This window comes from Helianthus annuus, chromosome 8 (assembly GCF_002127325.2).
Source record: "Helianthus annuus cultivar XRQ/B chromosome 8, HanXRQr2.0-SUNRISE, whole genome shotgun sequence".
NCBI lineage: Eukaryota > Viridiplantae > Streptophyta > Magnoliopsida > Asterales > Asteraceae > Helianthus > Helianthus annuus.
This window is the reverse complement of record NC_035440.2, coordinates 78114579-78140620: the sequence shown is the minus strand read 5'-3', so window position 1 is coordinate 78140620 and position 26042 is coordinate 78114579. Positions and strand designations below refer to the sequence as shown.

Here is a 26042-nt window from a genome sequence, read left to right as displayed (position 1 = left end):
ATTTTATATCCTCTAGTGTCCGAATTTTTAAAAGTCAGAACTTTAATTTTCTAGAGTCCGACTTTTATTGACTTGTCCGAATTTTATTGACTTGTCCGAATTTTACTATCAGTCCAAATTTTATTATCTTGTGCGAATTTTAGTCCGACTTTTATCTAGTTCTTTTTGAGTCTGAGTTTTTATTTAGTATTAGGTCCGACTTTTACTTGGTTCTTTGAGTCTGAGTCCGAATTTTATATTCTTAGTGAGTCTGACCTTTTATTAGGTGGTGTGAGGTTAAATCCCTAACAGTGTAGTGTCCGAGTTTTCTGTTTATGTTTTATTTCAGGTTTTGTGATCCGGGTTTCACACTCTGATTAAAGCTCAAACACTTCACTCCGTGTTTTCTCTCTGAGTTTGGACTTAGAAAATCTTTTCAGTAACACAGTTCTTACTTGGAAACCTACTGTTGTTTTCTGAAATGGCAAACAACAATCTGACTGCAATGGTGCAAAACCTCAAGCACAATGCTGAGGTAGGGAGTAACGACAAACCTCCTTTGTTGATAAACGAGCTTGATTTTCCTGAGTGGAAGGAGCGTTTCGAAAGGTATGTACGAGCGAAAGACATCAAAATCTGGTTGTGTATTGTTAAAGGATGTGGAGCTACTCCAGTACGTACGTTGACGATTGATACGTATTTGGCACTCACTGACGACCAGAAGAGATTTTTTGACTGTGAAGAGAAAGCTATGTCAATGATAACGATGGCAATGACACGATCTATACTTCATACGTTCCGTAAGAGAAATTGCTCGAAGGATTGTGGGATAGCATGATCGAGCGATATGAAGGAAATGCAATTTACAAGAAACGGCGACTCGAACGGTTGAAGACTCAATTTGTTGTGTTTAAAGCATTAAGGAATGAATCATTTGGTGACACAGTGAACCGATTTTATCATCTATTGAGCGAACTTGATAGAAGTCAAGAAGGTATCTACACTGAATTTGAGAAGGTTGAGAAGTTTCTGAATTGTCTTCCCAAAGAATGGAATATGTACACCGCATTGATTAGAGAGGGTGTTCTCTATGAGGAGCTCTCATTGGAAGAAGCTGTTCAAAAGCTGAAGAGTTATGCCTGGAATATGAAAGATCAAGCATCTGATTTCGAGAAGCTCCAAGATCCTCAGTTATATAAGGCTTCGAAACCAATGGAGAAGGGTAGTAACAGTGGAGTCGATGTTGCTTTGTATTCGGAGAATGAAGGTTCTGCAAGTGAACACGCCTTTATAAGCAACGATGTTAGTCCAAGTGGAACAACCAATTCCAATCAAGGGATGTACTCTTCTAGTGGAGCTCAGAAATCTCAAGGAACAAGTTTGAACATTCCCAAGATAGATGGAAGCTGTTTGAAGATGATTGAAGAAAATATGAGTCTATTGGCGTCCTTCATGACTGCCTACGAGAACTCCTGTCTTGGAAAGCTCGTTGAACCGTCAAGTCTCGATGAGGACTTTGATCAGTAGATCAAGACGAAATGGAAGAACTTGATCTACAACTCAATATGGCATTGTTAGTCCGTAGAGCGAAGAAGTTTCTGTTGAAGACGGGTAGGAAGTTCATAGGAGGTCAGACAAAGACTCGAATGGGAGTCGACATGTCAAAGGTAAAATGTTACAACTGCGTATCTACGGACATTTCGCACGTGATTGTCGAAAGCCGAAAATGGAAAGATCTGATAGAGACAACAACTCCCGAGGAAATAAGTCAAGACCTCACAACAATGCATCAACTGCTACCTCTAACTCAAGTGCTCGTTCAAGTGGGTCTGAAAATCTTACACCTTCGACAAACAATGCTATGGTGGCTCAACCTCTACAGAGTGTGACTGAGCCTTATGACTGGGGTTGTGCTTTGGAAGACATCTCAGGAGCAATTGTATCTCAAGCATTTATAGCTGAAATTGTGAACGAAGAAGTGTATGAAGAGGTTGTCGAGGAGACTAGTATTGAGGAGCTTGCAGTTGTAGCTGAGGTTCTTGGGGAAGAGTTGGATTCGGGGAATGTTGCTGAGAATGAAGATTCCTCGATTGAAGAGACCGTTGAAAAGTCTAACAAGACAGAAGATGGAGAACAGGGAGAACGTTTTGAATTCAACATCTCCACAGCTGAAATGCAGCAATTTGCGGATGCAGAAGCTAAAAGATTGGAAGAAAACTCCGTAGAAAATGAGGCTTGTGCATTCATGGCTGGCATTGAGGTAAAATCATCTTCTGTAGATAAGCGATGTGGTAGATGTGTTGAGTTTGTGACTAAGATTGATAGATATGCACTTCATAACACAAACTTAATTGCAGATTTAGAAAAATCCAGAGAACTCATTGTTTTTTGTCTAATTCGGATAAAGAACACCGAATTAAGATAAAAGCGCTGAAAAATGATATCTCTGAATTTGAGAGACTTGTCGCTCAGGGAAATCTTAGAAATCAGGAATTAAAATCTGAACTTGAAATGAATCAAAATTGTGTTTTGGAAAAGAACAAAATCATTTTGGAAAAAAACTAATCTGATTTTAGATTTGCAACGAAAGATTGAAAAGTTCAGGGATTCATCCGAAGTGATGAATTTCTGTATTAACAGCCAACGTCTCAAAGAATCTGAGGAAGAAATGTTCGGCATTGGTTATACTAAGGTGCCTCCTCCGCTAAACCATAATTATACATCAATGCCAAGCATTGATCCTGAATTGGCAAATTTTGTGCCAACGACCCATCTGACAGTTGAACCGCAAAGTGAGTCAGAATCTGAGCCAGATGAAGTTACTGACTCAGATCAGTCGAAGATGAGTGTAGTGTCAAAGAAAAATGAGGTGAATCTTGAAAACATTGAAAATTTGATAAGCAATAAGATTTTGGAAATTTCAGTTAAGTTCAAAATGTGAAGTCAAAACCAAAGTCACGTGGGAAAACTAAAAAGGCTTTGAAAAATGTCCTAAAACTGAGTTTGTTAAAGGGGAGGATTTTGTCAAAGAAGAAGTAAAAATCGAAATAGGTTCCAACTCTCAGTTTGTGAACCAAATTTTGAAAAATTCCACCAACGTCTCATCATCTTCGACCGATCATGAGGAACGTCCAAAGAATGCTGCAAAAATTCGCAAATGCTATAAGTGTCGTGGGAAAGGACCCTTAGCAGCAGACTGTCCAGATGACAAGGGTAAATCTCTTGTTGATCCTGATCAAAAGAAACCTTTTATTGAAAAACCACAAAATGAAAAGGTTAATGTTGAAAAGAAAAATGGTAAAAATAAGAAGGTTGAGAAAAACAAAGTGATTAAACAAGAAGTAAAACCAGTTGTCAAACCAAATGTTAAATCACAACAATATCAGGATCAAGAGGAAGAAACCCGATAACCGTGGGACAGATCGGAAAATGTATCTCAAAGACATGATACTCGTGAGAAAACCCCTCACAGACGACAAAATCATGTCACCTTTCAAGTAGTTGAGAATGACCAACGCTCTGGAGGTTCGAACAACAACTATGTTAGACCTCATGCACACAACATATTCGTGAATGACCGAAATGCGTCACCCCCCTGATTTCCAAATCAAAGACCGCATTTGATAATCATCCACGATCATTCTCAAGACACGAAGATGCTCCTATACTTGGTAGAAATTTTGAGTCACCCAGGAATCAAAATTACAGTTACCAAAACTATGGTAGCCGAGGGTATGGAAACTCTGGTTATACCAATAGATCGTCAACTCCGTATAATCCACGATTTGCGGGGACTCATTCCAACAATTTCCGAAATGGAAATGGTGGACACAGAGGCGATGATGGGTATTTCAAAGAGTTTTCTTATGTTAACGAATCAGGACGACCCAAGACCATCATGGCTTGGGTCCCACACTCTAACTAAATTTTTGTTGGGGAGTGTAGGAGCAGCTGAAGAGGGCTATCTATATTTGGTATATCGATAGTGGCTGTTCCAGACACATGACAGGAAATAAAGAATTATTGAACAACTTTAAACAAATTCGTGGTGGTTATGTGAATTTTGCCGGTGAAAAGGGTGGTTACATCACCGGTGAAGGCTCAGTGTCAAATGGAAAAATCACGCTGCATAAAGTGAATTACGTTGAAGAATTGAAGCATAACTTGATGTCGGTTTCTCAAATCTGTGATAACAAGTACACGATGTTGTTCACTGATAAAGCTTGTTTCGTTTTGCGTCCGGGATTTGTTGTTCCTGAAGATTGGATCGTTATGAGGGCTCCAAGGGTGAATAACACATATGTCATGGACATGCGCCCGTTGGTTAACTCCTCTGCTCCAGTGACTTGTCTACTTTCAAAGGCGACTGAAGATCAATCGTATCTTTGGCATAGGAGAATGGGCCACGTGCATCTGCGAAAAATGAACCACTTAGTTAAAAACAACTTAGTGTTGGGGTTCCTTTACGTAGTTTCAATATGCACAACAAATGTGAATCATGTGAAAAGGGAAAATCAAACGAAAGCCTCATAAACCGAAACAGTTAACTCAATCCAAAAACCACTTGAATTGCTTCACATGGATCTTTTCGGCCCGATCCATGTTGCTAGCATTGGTGGGATGTCTTATTGCTTGGTTGTCACTGACGATTTCTCACGTTACTCATGGGTATTTTTCCTAAAAACAAAGGATCAAACCGCTGGTATTTTAATAGACTTATTCAAATAACTTGAGAAAAATTATTCACTTCCTATTAAGAAAATCCGAAGTGACAACGGCACTGAGTTTAAAAATCATAATATGGAAGAGTTATGTCGGGAAATGGAATAGTTCATCAGTTCAGCGCTCCATATGTTCCCCAACAGAACGGAGTTGCAAAACGGGAAGAATCGTACCCTGATTGAGGCGGCCCGCACTATGCTTTCTGAATCAAAATTGCCAATTTTCTTCTGGGCTGAGGCGGTAAACACTGCATGTTATGTGTTAAATCATGTGCTTACTGTCAAAAGAGAAGATAAAACGTGTTATGAATTGCTTGAAAACAGGAAACCTAACTTATCTGGTTTTCAACCTTTTGGGATTGAGTGTGTTATCAAACGCGCCAAAGATACTCCTAAAATGGGGGAAGTTGGTTAAGTGGGGTTCTTTTTGGGTTATGCCAATGGAACTCCAAAGAAACGCGTTTATATCATCAAGAAGCGAACAGTGGAGATCGTGTTTGATATAACTCTTTGAGTTTCGATCCTCCACCGTCCGAATTCGGTCCCAAAAGCGGTTATGATTATGATAAATTATTTGATTCATTTGATCTTCCTGATGTTTCAGAAGAAGATTCGGAGGTTGTACACACACATCTTGTGAACAAAGATGAAGTGGATGCGAGCTGGAGAGCAAGTATTCCTACTAATGTGTCTTCGAATATTCCAGTCGCTGATTCTTCGACCGTAAATGATGTTGTTGCTGAGCAGATCCCCAATGCAGCTGCTCAAACTACAAGTGGAGATCTATATGTTGACTTTTCATGTAACACCCCGTGTTTTCCAAAAGTCAAGTCAAAGTCAAGTGTTGACTGTTATTGGAATTAAAGATTAATAAAGATTAATTTCATTTTAGTTTCATCTTGATTTTCATATTATTTGGAGTAAGTGTCGTATAATCAAACTAATCGACCGATAATCGAACTGTGAATCAACGACCGACTGTGAATGATAGGAAGTAACAACGCAATAAAGCTAGTCAATCAATAATCAAGCTAATCAAATCAATCATCGAACTCAAGTGTGGGGATTTTAGTACTTTTATACGTGTGTGTGTGCCTTATGTGTTACTTGTGCATGTTTACTTTTATGTTAAAGTGTGTGGTGAATCAATCAAATCAATCAAGACTCAAAGGTGAATCAAACTCAATCGAAACCGACTTTGAAAATAGGTTGTAAGGATGCTTGTATGTTAGATATAGTAGTTGAGACTAAAAGTAATTTGATTAGGAATTCTATCATTCTCAAATCATCGTTCATCGAACTCGAAATATCGAAAATCGTCGCAAAACACTCAAAACCAGGCAAGCCGATCGAACAGGGCAACCTGATCGAACAGGCAAGCCGATCGAACAGGGCAACCTGATCGAACAGGCTAGCCGATCGAACAGGCTGTTCGATCGGGCAGCTGCTCGATCAGGGATGCTGTTCGATCAGCTGACCCTTTCCTCTTTTGGAAGCCTATAAATAGGGCTGTCCTTGTCAAACTTTCCACTTTTGGAAAAGCTCTGACCGACCAGCCTCTTCTTCTCACTAAATCTCAGATTTCTCTCAAACCGGTAAGTATTTCGCTCTAATCCTTGTACGTTTTTGTTCATTAATCGATTCTCCATCTTTCTATCTTTCAAAATCTAAATTTCATCCATGAAATCACTAAGATCTAGGTGTTCTTGAGTGATGTCATCATGGTGTTCTTGGTGTTCATCAAGAACTTCATGTTCTTGACTTCATTCAACCATGAATAAGCTAGATCTAACCGATTTCCACATCAATAACCTAAAATCTTCCAAGGGTCTTAACATTTCACGGTGGAAAAAGGATTGGAAGATGGGTTTTCATCTATCTTTCAACTCTTTTACACTCAAAAAGGTGAAAACGAGACTTGAACCGATTTACAAATCAATCTAAACGAACACATGGTTCAAGATTCGGGCTCTACCGAGAGATATACCGATTTCGGGTTAAACGTTAAACTTGGGTTCCAAACCGTCTCTGACCGAGTTTGGGTGATTCCTGCTCGAGTCAGTAGACTAAGTAGGGACTTCAGCTTTGTGGTTCAACTCGTAGTCAAAATATCTCTAAAACATCACAACAATTAACGGGAATAACCAAGTGTTAAGTGAAAGGTTAACCGAATCGAGAAGCTGGCCGAACGGCTAGGCTGTTCGATCGAACAGCCCAACCGAACGACTATGCCAGCCGATCGACTAGGCTAACCGATCGACTAGCACTTAGTCCCACAAACTCATGAAGTGTAGTATTGACGAGGTACTGTTCGATCGACTACGCCACTCGATTGTAATCATTACTGCTCGGATCATGAGATACTATACTTCAAAAACACTTAGACTTTCGAAACATTGGAATGTCACCCGATCGAGCATGCCAACCGATCGAGTGACATATTTGAAAACAATGAATGCTAGCCGATCGGTTGGGCTAACCGATCGAACAGCTGTTCGATCGGCCAACTTGAAAGGTAGTACAAACCATCATACACAAACACATCCTTCACATCAAAGGAAGAAACAATCCACTTGAAGGAACCAGCCGATCGAGCCAGCCGGCCGATCGAATGGATGTTCGAACGGACTTTCAAACCAATCGAACAGCCCACTCGATCGAACTGCTGTCCGATCGAATGGCCTACTCGATCCAAGTACATTGTTTACTTTTCCGCGTTACTCATCGTTGTGTTATCGAACTATTCAGGCTAACCTATTCTCAGTGCTCCCTTCAATCCACATCAACCACTGTGAGTATACTCGATCCCTTTTTGCTTTCAGCACTTTTGGGTGTTACATACGTAATCTATCAAATTCACAAACAACACAAACTATTTGAACGCTAACCTACTTGCATGTATTACTTGTCTAAATGATTGCTGTTTATTATGTTTACACGTGGAGTGCTATCTACCTGCTTTAGCAACGTAGTACTATAGTTTGGACTCAGCACCCGTTCACACGGGGGTTGCTAAGGACAATTACTTGCATGGATTACGGTGGTAATCATGTATTGCGAACTGTCTCGGACAGTCAACCGAAGTCGTTGGTATCGATGGTCCCATGTTGATAATTTACATGCATCGTTTGCCCTTGTGTACGTGCTTGGTTATGCGTAAACTATTCGAACTCTATATGCTATATCAAACTTGTGTACTCACCTTTACATTATATGTATTGACTTTTATTTTAACGTATGTGACAGGTGTTTAAGCTACTAGCGTGCTAGGGAAGCGAGGCAATAATAAGCTTCTAGGAGCCTGTGACCTTAGGACAGTGTCCACGTACCTGCTCCAGGGCCATAATTATCTGTAGATCTTGTACTGGCACCTGTAGTCAGTAAGATTTACGGATAGCCGTCTAGAAGTCTTAAAACAATATTTAATTCGGTCTGTAATAATTAAGAATTTGAGTTGTCGGAACAGTTCCCATATTGTTTAGTTGATTTCTATGATAACTTGTTATTATTTGGGACACGGTATGGGACGTGTTATATAACTGAATTGTATGATAGTTGTTGTGGAAACTTCTGAACAATCTGTTTCGCTCAGTGCCGCGCCCCGATGATTCCGCCATCGGTTGGGTGTGACAGATTGGTATCAGAGCCATAACTATAGGGAATTAGGTTAGACACGATCTAGTCCGGATCGCTGTCTTAGAGACCTAGACTATAGTTAGGAACCAAGAGACCAAGTTTATGTGCTTATTTTATGTTGTTTCCTTCTATTCTATCATTACATCCGAACTCCGAGCCAAATTTTGTAATTTGGACGGGATTAGGAGTGAAACCCGCAAATTCCTGCCTAAATTACAAATTTTTGCCAATTATTTTGTGCGATTTTCTATCAACAAACGGGGAGAATTATACCAAATTAGGGCTGAAACCCGTAATTTGATGAAAACTTTCCTCTAAATTTTCTTAAAACAAGGAAGAAATTGCTGAGCTAGGGGTGAAACCCTAACCTTGGCAGTTATTCCAACTTTATTTTATCTCGCCAAGGCAATTGACGGACTCCAACGACCTGAACTCACGAGTATGGCCTAGAATGCGCATGCATAATGCCCAAGAATCGAGGCAGAAACATGTCCCCTAGAGTCGAAAGTGACGACAAGTCAACTGTGAATAGTTAAATTGCCATGGTTAGTCAAAGTCTAGTAGCCGCAGACAATCCATTTTCCGATTTTGAGTGTTGTTTGTTGATTTTATATGATTTACCTGTTTACGTGTTTTAAGATTTGTTGGTTACTCCATTTGTTATCAATCTGCGTGACCTTTGTTGCTATCCTATCTCGATTCAAATCCCTGTTGATGTGATCTAAACGAAACCAGTGTGCTATGCTACGCTATACGACTAAGTAGACGATACAATGTGGCTATCCGATACGCAAAACGAACGGCACTCGACTTGTGGTTATAGGTTTCTGTTTTCTGACCCTCTGTGATAAAATGCGTACGTGTTAGGAAATTAAGTGCCTATTTGCTTAATTGCTTATGTGCTCTAATTGCTTCTGTGCTTATGTGCCTCTATGATTATGTGCTTATGTGATTATATGTGTGTTACGTGACGAGAGATGCGACGTGATTCTAAGCTTTAGAGATCTAAGAACGTGTGAGACTCGAATTCGTTGTGTTGAGCCTGTGACGATGTCTATTGCAGACCATGTCGTCATCTGGACAACCTAGATCACGCTCGCGTCTTACCCGCCAGGAGAAAAGAGATCGACGTCTGGCTGCTATCATCTCTAAGACCGTGGCGAAGGCCGTGAGTGAGGTTTATGAGAACGCCAGCAAATCATCTGAGATGTCACAAGCTGATGCTCCGAAAGAATCCAGCAAGACTGCTTTTAGCTTCAAGCAATTTAAGGCATGTGGGCCAAAAGAGTTCACCGGCGAGGATGGTCCAACGGCTATGTTTCACTGGTTTGACTCGATAGAAGTCACCTTTCGTCAAAGTGGATGCCCAGATAATCTCCGGACTCTCAATGCTACTGGCGTCTTCCAGTCCCGTGCTTTGGACTGGTGGACTGCTGAAAGAAACAAGCGCGGAAACGACGCAGCCTATGCTCTGTCATGGAAGAAGCTGAAGGAAATCATGATCGAAGAATACTGTCCCTCCCATGAGCGTCATAAGTTGGAGGATGAATTCTGGGGTATTAAACAAGACAAGGGTGACAACGCCGGTCTCACTGCTCGCTTCAAGCAGTTAAGCATCATCTGTCCAGACCAGGTCAAGACTCCCGACATGACCATCAAAAAATACATCCGCGCTCTTCCTGACTGTGTAGCGGATTTTGTCCTAGCTTCAAAGCCCGCAACGATTGAGGAGACCTACCTGCTCGCCGCTGAGATTAATGACAAGCGGGTGAAGGCTGGTTTCTGGGATAAGCAAGTCAAGCCCCTGCATCAAGTCACCGCCGCATCAACCGACAACACCACCACTCAAGCCTCCAAGTCTTCGAGAAGAAGAAAGAAGAACAAAAGTTGCGCTGCCGCAACCACTGCTGCTCCACTACAGTCTGTACCAGCCCAGCAGCAACAGCCACAGCGTTCAGCGCCAGTGATCAATGCGCCGCCAGCGAAGCGTGCGTACACCGGCCCCCACCCACTCTGTGCTACATGTTCTATCATCACCGGTGGGTGTGGCCTGCCGTTCTGTGCCACTGCAACGTTTACGGGCATTTCACTGCGAGTTGCCGCTATGGTCCCGTCAACTCAAGCTCAAGTCCTGCAACCAAGCTCTACTCCCTGCTCCTCAAGCTCACAAGCCGCCAGGCCCAACAACAATGTTCGGACCTGCTTTGCATGTGGTGACCCTAACCACTTCGCAAACCGGTGCCCGAACAGGGTGGTGAAGCAAGAAGCTCAACAACAGCAGCCTCAACAGCAAGCAGCTCACGCCAGAACTTCAACATCAATGCACGCAGGCTCAAGCTGATAACAACGTGGTCAATGGTACGTTCCTTGTGAATGGTATATATGCATCATGTTTGTTTGATACTGGAGCCGATAACTGCTTTGTGTCATTTGAATTTGAGAAGCTTCTTAGACGTAAGCGCTCTTATCTTTCGTCACCTTCGAAGTAGAAATCGCTACCGGAAGAACCATTGCTGTCAATTCTGTGCTCCGTGATTGTACTCTCGAGCTCAACAATCATATATTCCCGATTAATCTCATTCCAATGCAGCTCGGAAGTTTCGATGTCATAGTAGGCATGGACTTTCTTCGTGAAAACCATGCTGAAGTTGTGTGTGCCGATAAGATGATTCGTTTTGTGCTAGCTAGTGGTGATATTCTATGTGTTTATGGTGAAACTACTGCAAAAGATCTCAAGCTCATGTCCTGTCTTCAAGCTCGCAAATATCTCCGCAAGGAATATCGAGCCTTCTTGGCCAACATTGTTGTAGCAGAGACGGACAAGAAAAGAAAGTTGAAGTCAAGGATGTCCCGTTGTCCGAGAATTTCCTCAGGTGTTCCCTGATGATCTTCCTGGATTACCTCCAGTCGTGATATCGACTTTCGAATCGACCTTATTCCAGGAGCCAACCCAGTGGCCAAAGCTCCGTATCGACTCGCTCCATCTGAGATGCGAGAACTCTCAAACCAACTCCAAGAGTTACTTGAAAAAGGCTTCATTCGCCCGAGCACTTCTCCATGGGGCGCACCAGTCCTTTTCGTCAAAAAGAAGGACGGGTCGTTCCGAATGTGCATCGATTACCGGGAATTGAACAAGCTGACCATCAAGAACCGATACCCCTTACCAAGAATCGATGATCTGTTTGACCAACTACAAGGTGCTCAGTGTTTCTCCAAGATTGATCTACGTTCAGGCTACCATCAGTTGCGGATTCAAGAGGAAGACATACCCAAAACCGCTTTTCGAACCCGATACGGCCACTACGAATTTGTTGTCATGCCTTTTGGTTTGACCAACGCACCCGCGGTCTTTATGGATCTGATGAATCGCGTGTGTAAACCGTTCTTAGACCGTTTCGTCATTGTATTTATCGACGATGTCCTGATCTATTCCAGATCGAGGGCCGAACATGCGCAGCATTTGCGATTGGTTCTCGAGTTGCTTCAGGGAAACCAACTCTACGCCAAATTCTCCAAGTGTGAGTTCTGGTTGGAGGAGGTTCAATTTCTGGGTCACATTGTGAATAGTCGGGGTATACACGTTGATCCTGCAAAGATTGAGGCAGTCAAGGGATTACGCCAAAGAATCCGTCAGAAGTTCGCTCTTTTCTCGGATTAGCTGGTTACTACCGGCGATTCATCGAAGGATTCTCAAAGATTGCTGTACCGCTTACCTCCTTACTCATAAAGACAAGCCTTTTGTGTGGGGAACCGCGCAGGAGACTGCTTTCCAAACCCTCAAACACATGCTGTGCCATGCACCAGTTCTTACACTGCCGGACGGAAGCGATGACTTCGTTGTCTATTGTGATGCTTCAAACCTTGGACTTGGCTGTGTTCTCATGCAACGAGACAAGGTTATAGCTTACGCATCTCGACAGCTCAAAATCCACGAGAAGAACTATACAACCCATGACCTCGAGCTAGGCGCAGTTGTCTTTGCCTTAAAGATTTGGCGACACTACCTGTATGGTACAAAGTGTACGATCTTCACCGATCACAAGAGCCTACAACATATCTTTAACCAGAGAGAACTCAATATGCGTCAACGCCGATGGGTAGAACTTCTCAACGATTACGACTGTGAGATCCGTTATCACCCAGGCAAGGCGAATGTAGTTGCAGACGCCCTCAGCAGAAAGAATTACGTGATAGGTGTTCGAAACATCCAGGCTCAGTATAACCTCGAAGCTCTCATCCGCGAAGCACAACACGCTTGCTTTAACGAGCGTACGTTGAAGAAAGAACGAATCTATCACGATGGAACTCAGCTCGTGAGCAAAGCCAACGGGATATTCTATTATCTGGACCGAATCTGGGTTCCGAGGAGGACAGATTTGCGAAAGATCATCATGAACGAAGCCCACAAATCCCGATATTCCATTCATCCCGGTGCGGACAAAATGTACCAGGACCTTCGCTACAAGTACTGGTGGCCTGGGATGAAAAGGGATATTGCTCTATATGTTGGTAGCTGTTTAACTTGTGCAAGAGTCAAGGCTGAACACCAAAGACCTTCAGGCTTACTCGAACAACCGCCGATACCCGTATGGAAGTGGGAAAGCATAGCTATGGATTTCATAACTAAGCTTCCGACCACGCCATCAGGTCACGACAGTATTTGGGTTATAGTCGACCGTCTAACCAAATCAGCCCACTTTTGCCAATACGAGAAGACTATAAGGTGGCCAAGCTAGCCCAAATCTACACCGACGAGATCATTAAGAATCATGGTACGCCTCGAGACATCATTTCGATCGCGATGCTCGGTTTACATCGAGATTGTGGGAAACTTTTCAAGCAGCTCTTGGTACGACGCTGAATTTGAGTACCGCATTCCACCCGCAAACCGACGGGCAGACTGAAAGAACGATTCGTACTATTGAAGACATGCTCCGTGCGTGTGTTATCGATTTTGGTGGTAGTTGGAGCAAACACCTACCGTTGGTCGAATTTTCGTACAATAATAGCTATCACTCCAGCATCGAAATGGCACCTTTCGAAGCCTTGTATGGTAGGAGATGTCGCTCGCCTATTGTATGGCACGAGGTCGGTCATTCACAATTGACTGGGCCCGAGATTCTGCAAGAAACGACTGACAAGATCCACCAGATAAGGGAAAACTTGGTAAAGGCCCGGGACAGACAAAAGATGTACGCCGATAAACGACGCAGGCCCCGCGAATTTGCAGTTGGCGACTACGTGCTCCTAAAGGTATCACCTTGGAAGGGAGTAGTCCGATTCGGCAAAAGAGGGAAACTTGCGCCTCGATTTGTTGGACCTTTTAAGATTCTGGAAAGGATCGGTAAAGTTGCCTACAAACTCGAATTACCGGAGGAACTCAGCAATGTCCACCCGACTTTCCATATTTCAAACCTTCGAAAATGCGTAGCCGACCACGACGCAATAATACCACTCGACGATCTTCAGGTCAATGAGACGCTACACTTCGTGGAAAAGCCTGTCGAAATCATGGACCGACAGACCAAGCAACTCAGACGCTCTCGCATTCCTATTGTAAAAGTACGATGGGAAGGCAAACGAGGCGCGGAGTTCACTTGGGAACTCGAAAGTGACATGAAGGCCAAGTACCCGCAGTTGTTCAGATAGATCTGAAGCATCAAATTGGTAAAATCACACGGCGATGTACGGTTCTCGGCCTAATTTCGGGACGAAATTCCCTAAAGGAGGGGAGACTGTAACACCCCGTGTTTTCCAAAAGTCAAAGTCAAAGTCAAGTGTTGACTGTTATTGGAATTAAAGATTAATAAAGATTAATTTCATTTTAGTTTCATTTTGATTTTCGTATTATTTGGAGTAAGTGTTGTATAATCAAGCTAATCAATCAATCATCAACTCAAGTGTGGGGATTTTAGTACTTTTTATACGTGTGTGTGTGCCTTATGTGTTACTTGTGCATGTTTACTTTTATGTTAAAGTGTGTGGTGAATCAATCAAATCAATCAAGACTCAAAGGTGAATCAAACTCAATGAAATCGAACCAAATGGTTGTAAGGATGCTTGTATGTTAGATATAGTAGTTGGACTAAAAGTAATTTGATTAGGAATTCTATCATTCTCAAATCATCGTTCATCGAACTCGAAATATCAAAAATCGTCGCGAAACACTCAAAACCAGGCAAGCCGATCGAACAGGGCAACCTGATCGAACAGGCTAGCCGATCGAACAGGCTGTTCGATCGGACAGCTGCTCGATCAGGGATGCTGTTCGATCAGCTGACCCTTTCCTCTTTTGGAAGCCTATAAATAGGGCTGTCCTTGTCAAACTTTCCACTTTTGGAAAAGCTCTGACCGACCAGCCTCTTCTTCTCACTAAATCTCAGATTTCTCTCAAACCGGTAAGTATTTCGCTCTAATCCTTGTACGTTTTTGTTCATTAATCGATTCTCCATCTTTCTATCTTTCAAAATCTGAATTTCATCCATGAAATCACCAAGATCTAGGTGTTCTTGAGTGATGTCATCATGGTGTTCTTGGTGTTCATCAAGAACTTCATGTTCTTGACTTCATTCAACCATGAATAAGCTAGATCTAACCGATTTCCACATAATAACTAAAATCTACCAAAGATCTTAACATTTCACGGTGGAAAGGATTGGAAGATGGGTTTTCATCTATCTTTCAACTCTTTTACACTCAAAAAGGTGAAAACGAGACTTGAACCGATTTACAAATCAATCTAAACAAACACATGGTTCAAGATTCGGGTTCTACCGAGAGATATACCGATTTCGGGTTAAACGTTAAACTTGTTCCAAACCGCCTCTGACCGAGTTGGGTGATTCCTGCTCGAGTCAGTAGACTAAGTAGGGACTTCAGCTTGTGGTTCAACTCGTAGTCAAAATATCTCTAAAACATCAACAATTAACGGGAATAACCAAGTGTTAAGTGATAGGTTAACCGAATCGAGAAGCTGGCCGAACGGCTAGGCTGTTCGATCGAACAGCCCAACCGAACGACTATGCCAGCCGATCGACTAGGCTAACCGATCGACTAGCACTTAGTCCCACATCATGAAGTGTAGTATTGACGAGGTACTGTTCGATCGACTACGCACTCGATTGTAATCATTACTGCTCGAATCATGAGATACTATACTTCAAAACACTTAGACTTTTCGAAACATTGGAATGTCACCCGATCGAACATGCCAACCGATCGAGTGACATATTGAAAACAATGAATGCTAACCGATCGGTTGGGCTAACCGATCGAACAGCTGTTCGATCGGCCAACTTGAAAGGTAGTACAAACCATCATACACAAACACATCCTTCACATCAAAGGAAGAAACAATCCACTTGAAGGAACCAGCCGATCGAGCCAGCCGGCCGATCGAATGGATGTTCGAACGGACTTTCAAACCAATCGAACAGCCCACTCGATCGAACTGCTGTCCGATCGAATGGCCTACTCGATCCAAGTACATTGTTTACTTTTCCGCGTTACTCATCGTTGTGTTATCGAACTATTCAGGCTAACCTATTCTCAGTGCTCCCTTCAATCCACATAACCACTGTGAGTATACTCGATCCCTTTTTGCTTTCAGCACTTTTGGGTGTTACATACGTAATCTATCAAATTCACAAACACACAAACTATTTGAACGCTAACCTACTTGCATGTATTACTTGTCTAAATGATTGCTGTTTATTATGTTTACACGTGGAGTGCTATCTACCTGCTTTAGCAACATAGTACTATAGTTTGGACCTAGCACCCGTTCACACGGGGTTGCTAAGGACAATTTCTTGCATGGATTACGGTGGTAATCATGTATTGCGAACTGTCTCGGACAGTCAACCGCGTCGTTGGTATCGATGGTCCCATGTCGATAATTTACATGCATCGTTTTCCCTTGTGTACGTGCTTGGTTATGCGTAAACTATTCGAACTCTATATGCTATATCAAACTTGTGTACTCACCTTTACATTATATGTATTGACTTTTATTTTAACGTATGTGACAGGTGTTTAAGCTACTAGCTTGCTAGGGAAGCGAAGCAATAATAAGCTTCTAGGAGCCTGTGACCTTAGGACAGTGTCCACGTACTGCTCCAGGGCCATAATTATCTGTAGATCTTGTACTGGCACCTGTAGTCAGTAAGATTTACGGAAAGCCGTCTAGAGTCTTAAAACAATATTTAATTCGGTCTGTAATAATTAAGAATTTGAGTTGTCGGAACAGTTCCATATTGTTTAGTTGATTTCTATGATAACTTGTTATTATTTGGGACACGGTATGGGACGTGTTATATAACTGAATTGTATGATAGTTGTTGTGGAAACTTCTGAACAATCTGTTTCGCTCAGTGCCGCGCCCCGATGATTCCGCCATCGGTTGGGGTGTGACAAAAACCCATTACACCCTATTTCCTTTGACTCTAACCTAATTAAAATATTCAGTGAAGTCTAGTCATATAAGGGTAGTTTAGTCTTTTAATAACTTCTTAAAAGTATTTAAAATAAAAAGAAATTAATTAACATTAAAAACTTGTAAAAACAAATATAAAACCCCCTCCTCTCTCTCTCATCTACAATCACCATCAGCACAATTTCCATTCTCCTGTGTTTTTCCGGCGACCCCGCACTACTCCCAGCACTATGCTTGACCTAACCACCACGTTTCCCCCTTTTTGTCTCAGTCTTCTTCATCATAACACAATCCCTCAATTCTAGGGGTGAGCAGAAAACCGAAATAACAAACCGTAACCGAAATAAACGAAAAATCCGGCCGAAAAAACCGAACCAAAACAAAAACCGATGGTTCGGTTTTTGGATTTTTAATAACTGAAAATTTCGGTTCGATTTTCGGATAATCATTTTCAATAACCGAAAAATAACCGAACCGAACCAATAAGTTTTAATAGTATACCAAATCTATATATTTTTATGTTTAAGTTATTTAAATGTTTATCCATGCTACTAAGAATTATTAATTTTATTCTTTGTTTGTTAATATTTATAATAAGAACATTACCATTTTTATTTATCATTAAAATTTTCCATTGTTACAAGAACTAACAAAGTTTAATATAAAATTAAATGGTTTTCAAAGTATTATAAAAGAAAACGTCTTAACAAAAACTTTGGAGAAACATTAAAATAGATTAGAAGGTTAGATTTATGTGAATAATATTAATTTAAAAGACTAAATATATTAACTTAAATGTAAACATTTAAGAAAGATTCTTAAACTTTGAATTATACTTTTAAGTTTTGAATCTTAGATAATTTGTTTCAAAAACCGAAAAACCGAACCGAACCTTACTAAAACCGAAATAACCGACACCGAAAAAACCGAAACCGAACGATTTTAAAAAAACAAAACCGAACTTTCAGTTACGGTTTTGGTTTTACCCAAAACCAAACCGAACCGAACCATGCACACCCCTACCCAATTCCAATCCACAAAAATCCCCAAATCAATAAAGTATTGATGGTGATTATCAACAGCCCCCCAATTCTCCATTTCTCAATAAAAAAAATTACAGAACATTATGCATTCCAAGACATTCAAAAGCAATATATTTAAAGAATAGAATATTTGCACACTCATTTAAGCGTCTTTATAAAACAACAAGAATTCAAGACTAGAACTACTATCAACATGAATCAGAAACAACAAAGGCTTGTTCTACCTTCTATTCTGAAACTTTGATCTATTTGGGCTCAACATTAAACAAAATTGAACAATCTCAAAGAAGCTGTTGACGACGAATAGAGCTAGGTTGTCCATGGTTGTAATGGTGGATGGATGGTGGTCATTGGCGGCCATGACGGTGGATGGACGGTGGTAAGATCGACGGTTGTTAGTGGTTCTTGAACGAGAGAAGAAAGAATAGGAGAGTGTAGAGAGAGAAACAACTTAGAGATATAGAGAGATGGTATATATATTAAGATAAATTTTATTAAATGAGTAAAATTACCAATTTACCCTCATATGTAAAGCACATCATACTTAACTGAATATTTTAACCATGTTAGGGCAAAGGATCTAGGGTGTAATGAGTTTTACAATTAAAGGATTGTGACTGTAATTATTGAAGTTAAGGGTTATACATTGCAATCTAATACAAACATAAAGGACAAAAAGTGTAATTTACCCAAAAGTAAGTATACTAAAAACAAATACCCACCCTCTCCTTTCCATCTTTCCCCCTCACCTACAACTTTTCCTCTACCATCACCACACACACACACACACTCTCTCTCTCTCTCTCTCTCCACCACCACAACCACTACTTACCCAAACCACCACCACCACCATTTTGCCCAAACCACTACCACCTCCTCTCTGCCAAACGCAACCATCGCCGTCCACCTTCCCCTGCTGTCGACGAGAACCTTAGAACATAACCCGCTCTACATCGCTGGCATCAAAGCTACAATGCATCACCACCGACCCCACAACCTGAACGGCATGCAATGGTTGTGATTTCAAATACTGGGGTCTTAATTTGAGATTGATGGCATGCGATTTAGGTGGTTTGAGCCGGATGGAGGTGGTAATGTTGGGGTTTTCATTTGAGATCAATGGCTTGGGGTCGGCAGGTTGAGCCGAACTTATGTGGTGGTGGCTTGGTTTAAGCCGGAGGTAAGGAGGTTGTGGTGATGGTCGTATGGTGTGCCGTGCGGAAAGAGAAATAAAGGGGTTGGGTGGGGTGTTGCAGGTTTATTTTAGAAGTCAGGGGGTTGGAGTCGGGCCCACATGGATTTAATAATGCACTTTAAGGGTAAATAAGTAATTTCATACGTATTTAACTGAAATTTTAATGACGTTAGCTACTTAGGACCACTCATGTTACATTTTTACAACCATTGGAACAACTCTATACTTACTAAAAGTTGAGAACCAGCCATGCAAAATCTGTAAACCACAGGGACCAACCATGCATTTAACTTGTTTATATATAAATATGTGGGGTTTATAGTTAATTGGATTTAATGAGGCTATGATTTTTTTGAACGACAAACAACAACACTTTATTCATCATCAAACTTTCGGACAATACAATGGTTAGTAAGCTACTAAGCCAACCACCTTTACATTATGATATTTTGAACGACAAACAACAACATTTTATTCATCACCAAACTTTCGGACAATACAATGGTTAGTAAGCTACTAAGCCAACCACCTTTACATCATCGCCTAGAACAAAATAGGATTACATACAAAAACGAGAGAAGAAATTAAACTAACTATCAAAAACAGTACATTTATTAATTATCTCTCCAATTCAAACCTCACCCATTTTCCCCATTCTATATTTATCCGTTTCGCCCTAAATTTTACCCACATGCTGATGGATATTGCTTGAATCTCTCTGTAGATTGCTTCTAAGTTTATTCGTTTCCCATCGAAGATGTGTTCGTTCCTTGCTTTCCAAATAACTTGGCAAGGCTATACTGCTCCCACAACTCATTTCCCTTCTCAACTTCAAGTCTTCTTAACCCACATGCAGTTTTCTTTCGAGATAAAAGCATGAAGCAAATCTTCAGAAAGCTTGATCGAGAGATTTTATCTTCATGGGTAAAAATGGTGAGAATGTTTTGCTTTCTTTTTCTCATTGCAATACCCCATCAAATCCACCATCTCTGTAGGGGTATATATGTACACTACAAGAAACGGAGACCTTTAGCGGCGCCACGTGTCGCCGCTAAAAGCCCTTTTTGTCGCCGCTATTGGTTTTTAGCGGCGACATGTCGCCGCTAAAGGGTCCGGTATAGATGGGCCGCTATTGACCTTACTGTCGTCGCTATTAAACCAGTCGCCGCTAATGCCCTTCACCGTAGTTTCGCATGAAACTTCACCGGAGAAGATACTCCAGTGAAGTTGCAGGTTTTCCGGTGATGTTGCAAGTTATCAAACACGACAAAGGAGCATTATATCATCATTTAAATCTCATTATATCATCATTCATATTGAGAGACATCGTAGTGGTATCCATCTATCTTACCATTTATTCGTCACTTTCTACTTTTGCATTTTGGCGTCTCGGTCATGATTGAGAGACATCGTAAACAATTACCAACTACTATCGTAGTCCTCGCATTGGTTTCCATTTCCTTGATGAATATTGAGTCGGGCATACTAGAGCGACTAATGTCACGTTAATCAACCATCATATTGGCACCATCCTACATCCTAGATCGACTGATGGACCGAATGAAGATTTTGTAGTCGCGGGCACCAGGGGAGGGACAAAGTGAGCTACCGCCCAAGCCCACTCTTCGAGGGGGAGAGGTGTAGAGTTATAAAAAAAGTTATATAATTTATATATATGGTTTGTATTAGATAGTCGACTATAATTAATTTTTTTAAAAGCAACTTGCTGGGTAAAGCCAATAACTTTTGAAATAATTTAGACCCATTAAACAATAAAGCCCATTTAAATTGAATATCATGTATCCATATTACTTTGCAGGTAAATGAGAAGAACGAAAACCCATGTTGGAAAGCCATAGACTATTGCGGACCTGACCCTGATTTCACTAAACAACTTCAACATTCTATAAACACAGAAACTTATTTTGGGCCACTTTACAAAGGCATTGTCCGCCTCAACAAACCCCACAACATCATAGCAGAAGCGCTACAAAGATCAAGATTATCCATCTCTATTCCACGTTATCCAACCACACATTTCAAGAACCCTAAAGCTCCATCAATGGTCATAAAATGTGATGCAGTAGTAGTTGGCTCTGGCTCGGGTGGCGGTGTGGTTGCAGGGGTGCTAGCTAAATCTGGCTATCGGGTTCTAGTACTCGAGAAAGGAAACTATTGTGCAAGAAGTAATCTTTCTCTTCTTGAAGGTCCATCCATGGATGATATGTACCTTGGAAGAGGGTTGTTAGCTACAAGTAACATGGAGGCAATGATACTCGCTGGTTCGACTGTGGGTGGTGGGTCGGCTATAAACTGGTCGGCTTCGATCAAGACACCGGTTCATGTGCGGAACGAATGGTCTGAATGTTATGATCTAGAGTTGTTTAAGAGTAAATTATATGAAGAAGCTTTGAATGTTGTTTGTGAGAGAATGGGTGTGCAATCTCAAGTGAAAGATGAAGGGTTCAATAACATGGTTTTAAGAAAAGGGTGTGAGGAATTAGGGTATCCTGTTGATAACATTCCAAGAAACTCATCTCCAGATCACTATTGTGGGTGGTGCTGCCTTGGTTGCAAAGATGGAAGAAAGAAAGGTACATCTAGGGTGTAAACGAACCGAACAAACAAGAATGAGGCTTGTTTTGTTTTCGTTCGTTTAGCTTTCCGAACAAGCAATCGTACACGAACAATTATACCATCGCGATTTTCTTGTTCGTGTTCGTTTTAATAGAAAAAGTGTTCATTTTCATTTATGCTCTTTTGTTAATAATATAAATAAACGGTTCACTAACGTAAGCATGGTTCACAAACATAAACAAACACAAACCAATATAAATTGAGCAACACCAACCAAAAGTAAACATGGATATCAATTTGTTTGCCTAAAAAAGTAATAAAACTAGACTCATTGGTCTAATAGGGTAAAGTTCTTGTACAAATAATCTTAACATACTAAACATACAAATTGAAGGAAAACTCAAAAAGACAAGGTGGCATTTTTGTAATTATCAATAACTATCAAAGTTACTCTACAAATATACCTAAAAAAACCTAACCACTCCCCCACCCCCAAAAAAACCTAAACCCCCACCCCCCAAAAACCTAAAAAAACCTAACCCCCCCCAAAAAAAAAAACCTAAAAAAAACCTAACCCCCCCTCCCCACCCACCCAAGCTAAAATGCTAAAAACTAAACCCCCCAAAAAACCTAAAAAATCTAAAAAAAAAAAAAAAACACACAAATTATTTATTTTATTTTTTTAATATTTTTTATTAAAAAATCGCTACTTTTAGTAGCAGCAAAAAAAAATATTTTTTTTTTTTTGCTAACGAAATGTAGCGATTTTTTAATAAAAAATGTTAAAAAAAAATTTGTGTTTTTTTAGGTATTTTTGGTTGTAACTTTGATAGTTGGTGGTAATTACAAAAATGCCACATTTTCTTTTTGGGTTTTCCTTCAATTTGTCTGTTTAGTATGTTAAGATTATTTGTATTTGATCTTTTGCCTGGTCTAATAAATTTTTTTAATGAATATATAAACGAATGTACTTAAAGAAAATAAATAAACTAATGAGCATAACTAAATGTATACGAACGAATGTTCACGGGATAAACGAACGAAAGAGACATGTTAATAAACGAACATAACAAACGGTTAACTGTGGTTCGTATAGGTACATCGGAGACATGGCTAGTAGACCTAATCGAATCCGGAAACGGTACGATCTTACCTGGGTGTGAGGCTGTCGAGGTTATTCATAATCGGAAGAAAGGTAGAGATCGGAGCACCGCGAAAGGGGTCCTCTTTGAGTTCATACACCAAGACGGAACAAAACAAGTTTGTTTCGCTAAATCAAAAGTGACCATCGTAGCATGTGGAGCAATGTGTACCCCACATCTGCTTAAAAAGAGCGGCTTGAAGAACCCTAATATCGGTAAGAACTTGCATATACATCCGGTGGTGATGGCATGGGGTCATTTCCCGTCTGGAAGTTGGCCAGAAGCTGAAAAAAAGAGCTACAAGGGAGGCATAATGACTGCTATGTCCACCGTGGTTGCAGACTTCAAAGGCTCTGGATATGGTGCCGTTATACAAACACCGGCGCTGCACCCAGGTATGTTTTCAGCACTGATGCTTGGGTTTGAAGTTTTATAAATAATGAATGTGTTACTGTAGTGGTATAAACGAGTCGGACCACTACTGCGCTACTTGACATCAGTTCATTAAAAGTCTTAATCGAGCTGAGTTTAGATGAGCTCGAGTTTCATATAACAAATGAGGAAAGGTTTTTGGAGTTTGGGGCCTCTCTATCTCTCGGGATGTAGTTAATGTTTTTGGGTTTCCTAGAGTGGATTACCGAGTACGTTTAAACGAGCTTGATCACGAGTCCAAGCCTCACATATCTTGCTTTACTAGGCTCGGGAGCCTAAACGACCCGATTAGTTGTATAATTCTTATTTTGAATGCCTGAGTCATACACCCTCTAATTATTAATATATATTTACATCCAGGTATGTTTTCAGCACTGATGCCATGGGTTTCTGGTTCCGATTTCAAGGCACGAATGTCGAAATTTTCGAGGACAGCGCACGTTTTCGCATTGGCGAGAGATAAAGGTTCCGGTGAAACACACTCGAAAACGTCGATTACTTACAAAATGGACGTCACCGATGAAGAGAATCTGAAGAGGGGGCTGGAGAAATCGCTGAGAATACTTGCAGCAGCCGGAGCAGAAGAAATTGGAACACATAACAACAAAGGGAAGACACTGAATGTAAAGAATGTGAGTTATCATGAGTTTGAGTGTTTTGTAAGAGAGGAAAGTTCGAGAGCGTTGAGAGACATATCGACACCAATATGTTCAGCTCATCAAATGGGGAGTTGTCGAATGGGTGTCCAAGCAAAGGGGTCGGCTGTGAATCCGACGGGGAGACATGGGAGGTGGAAGGATTGTATGTTGCGGACACGAGTGTTTTCCCGACGGCATTGGGTGTGAATCCAATGATCACTGTCCAAGCATTGCTTATTGCACTGCTCAGTCTGTTCTTGAATCTCTTAGAAGAATGAAGGACACCTGCTATGATATATAGTTGGCAATATACCATTTGACATTGTTGGTCAAACATTGTAATAACATCATTTGATAATTTAATAAGATACATAGAAAAAACTTGGTTATATAGACAAGTGTTCACTATATTGTTTCTGTGATTTTGTACCATTTACACTATGTAATATACTATATTATCAACACTTTATATAAGACCCCAGAACTAGATATGCAGATTAGATAAAACAAAACAGTTTTCCTGATGATGAGTATAGATATTACCAATCCGATTTTCACAAGAACAACGATGAGCGTCACTATAAATTAAAAGCCTTAATAATCTTGACAACTAGGGTACTTGTAAAACAAGAACTCGGAGGCCGAGTACTCCTCGAGTAATCGTTACAAGGTAGGCTGCTGGGCCCGATTACTCTCCACCTAGGCCAAGTACTTGTTGGACCCTAAACGGATTTGCAGCAGTAACATTGATCGGATTTGCAACGGTAACACCATCATGCCCTTGCTCCATATTGACAATGATCGACAATATGTTGACAATAGTGAATGATTAAGAATATGTAGGGACAATTGGATGAATAATTGTCTCGGTAACGAGAAACAGTTCCCAGCAACCAATATATATAATCTGACATGAAGCGGTTATGTGTTCGGTTGAATAATGCGGGAATAACTGCCATTGAATGGGTATCAACCCAAACCGACACCACCGGTTCAATATTTCGGAGTTACATCGCAGGACCTTCAACGTGAGGTGCACCGTATAAACAGCTACTCTGAGGCTCCGAAATCTCATCAATCAGGAGCACTCCAGCGATGTATCGATGGCCGTTAGCCTAGTAATGATAGCCCTTACTCAGACCAATCAGACACATACATACATAATAACATAAATATTACATATCCTAAAAATAAGAATTATGTTTATAATACGTCTAATACTCTCCCCTAAACATGATTCAGTGTACGAGAGTATTCAAGGACACTTGCATTAGCTTCATCCATGGCTGCCCTCGCTCTGTTGAAATCGAAGGTCCTTCTGATCCGCCTCCTTTTAATCTCATTCCATCCATTGTCAGTGAACAGTGCGTAGTGCTCCATTGGATTTCCAGCAACCTCTTGACTGTCGTCATTTCCTGCATCTTCACTGCATTCTCGTTCGACGTCTTCTCCATCACTCCGGCTGCCTCTTGGATCCATCTTACCTCTAAGCACTTCCTTTTCATCTGTCACCTTCTTATCATATACTTTTGATTGAATAGTCTTGAATTTATAGTAATAAACGAGGACATCTAAATAATCATGTATACCAGGCGCATTAGTTCACCATCACTATATTCGAACCCCATTTCTTTGGCTATCATTGGCCAAATATTATTCTCCGTTACGTACCGATGTCCTCCCTCTCGTTCTATTATTAGATACATATCTAACAGACATATTCTTCGATTATTTGAGGCATAAGCCGAAACAGGCCTTGTTGTTATCCCAATTTCTTTGTTATAAACACTCCACCATCTCTTCAAACTTCGCTTCAGAATAAACTTGTATTTCCGGACATAATCATCATCGTCCATCATATCAAGCAATGCCTTACAATCCAAAAAAATCCTTGAACTTCATTGTTTGAAGTATCATCACGTTCCAATCTGGTTCGTTAGATGATATTTGAAGTTTACTGAAATAATCGTTCAAGTATTTTGTTTTGAACATCATAAACTCTGTTTCCATATTCATCATCTTCTGTTTTTTCTGCTAAACCCATCTCTTCCTCTTTCGTTAAACCAGATTTCATACTTATATTATTCAGGGGTACACCAAATGTTGGAAATAGTTTGCACTTATCACCGATGAATTTTACTGTAAAACCTTGTGTAATTAATTGATCATAACTTAGAACATTCCTGTTGGTATTTTGGTAGTTGTCTGTTGGGTGATACTGTTCGAGCGCTTCAATGTCGTACGT

At 40.8% G+C, this 26042-nt stretch overlaps 1 protein-coding gene across 1 annotated transcript; it reads left to right on the top strand.

The window, feature by feature from the left end:
• Positions 1-1035: 1035 nt before the first annotated feature.
• On the top strand, positions 1036-24176 carry LOC110870179 (long-chain-alcohol oxidase FAO4A). Its single transcript, XM_035976049.1, is given in 7 exon segments — positions 1036-1467; positions 1862-2080; positions 20828-21602; positions 22682-23122; positions 23520-23924; positions 23927-24022; positions 24025-24176. Coding segments are annotated over 7 exon segments (2442 nt in total). The 3' UTR covers positions 24099-24176.
• Positions 24177-26042: the final 1866 nt, after the last annotated feature.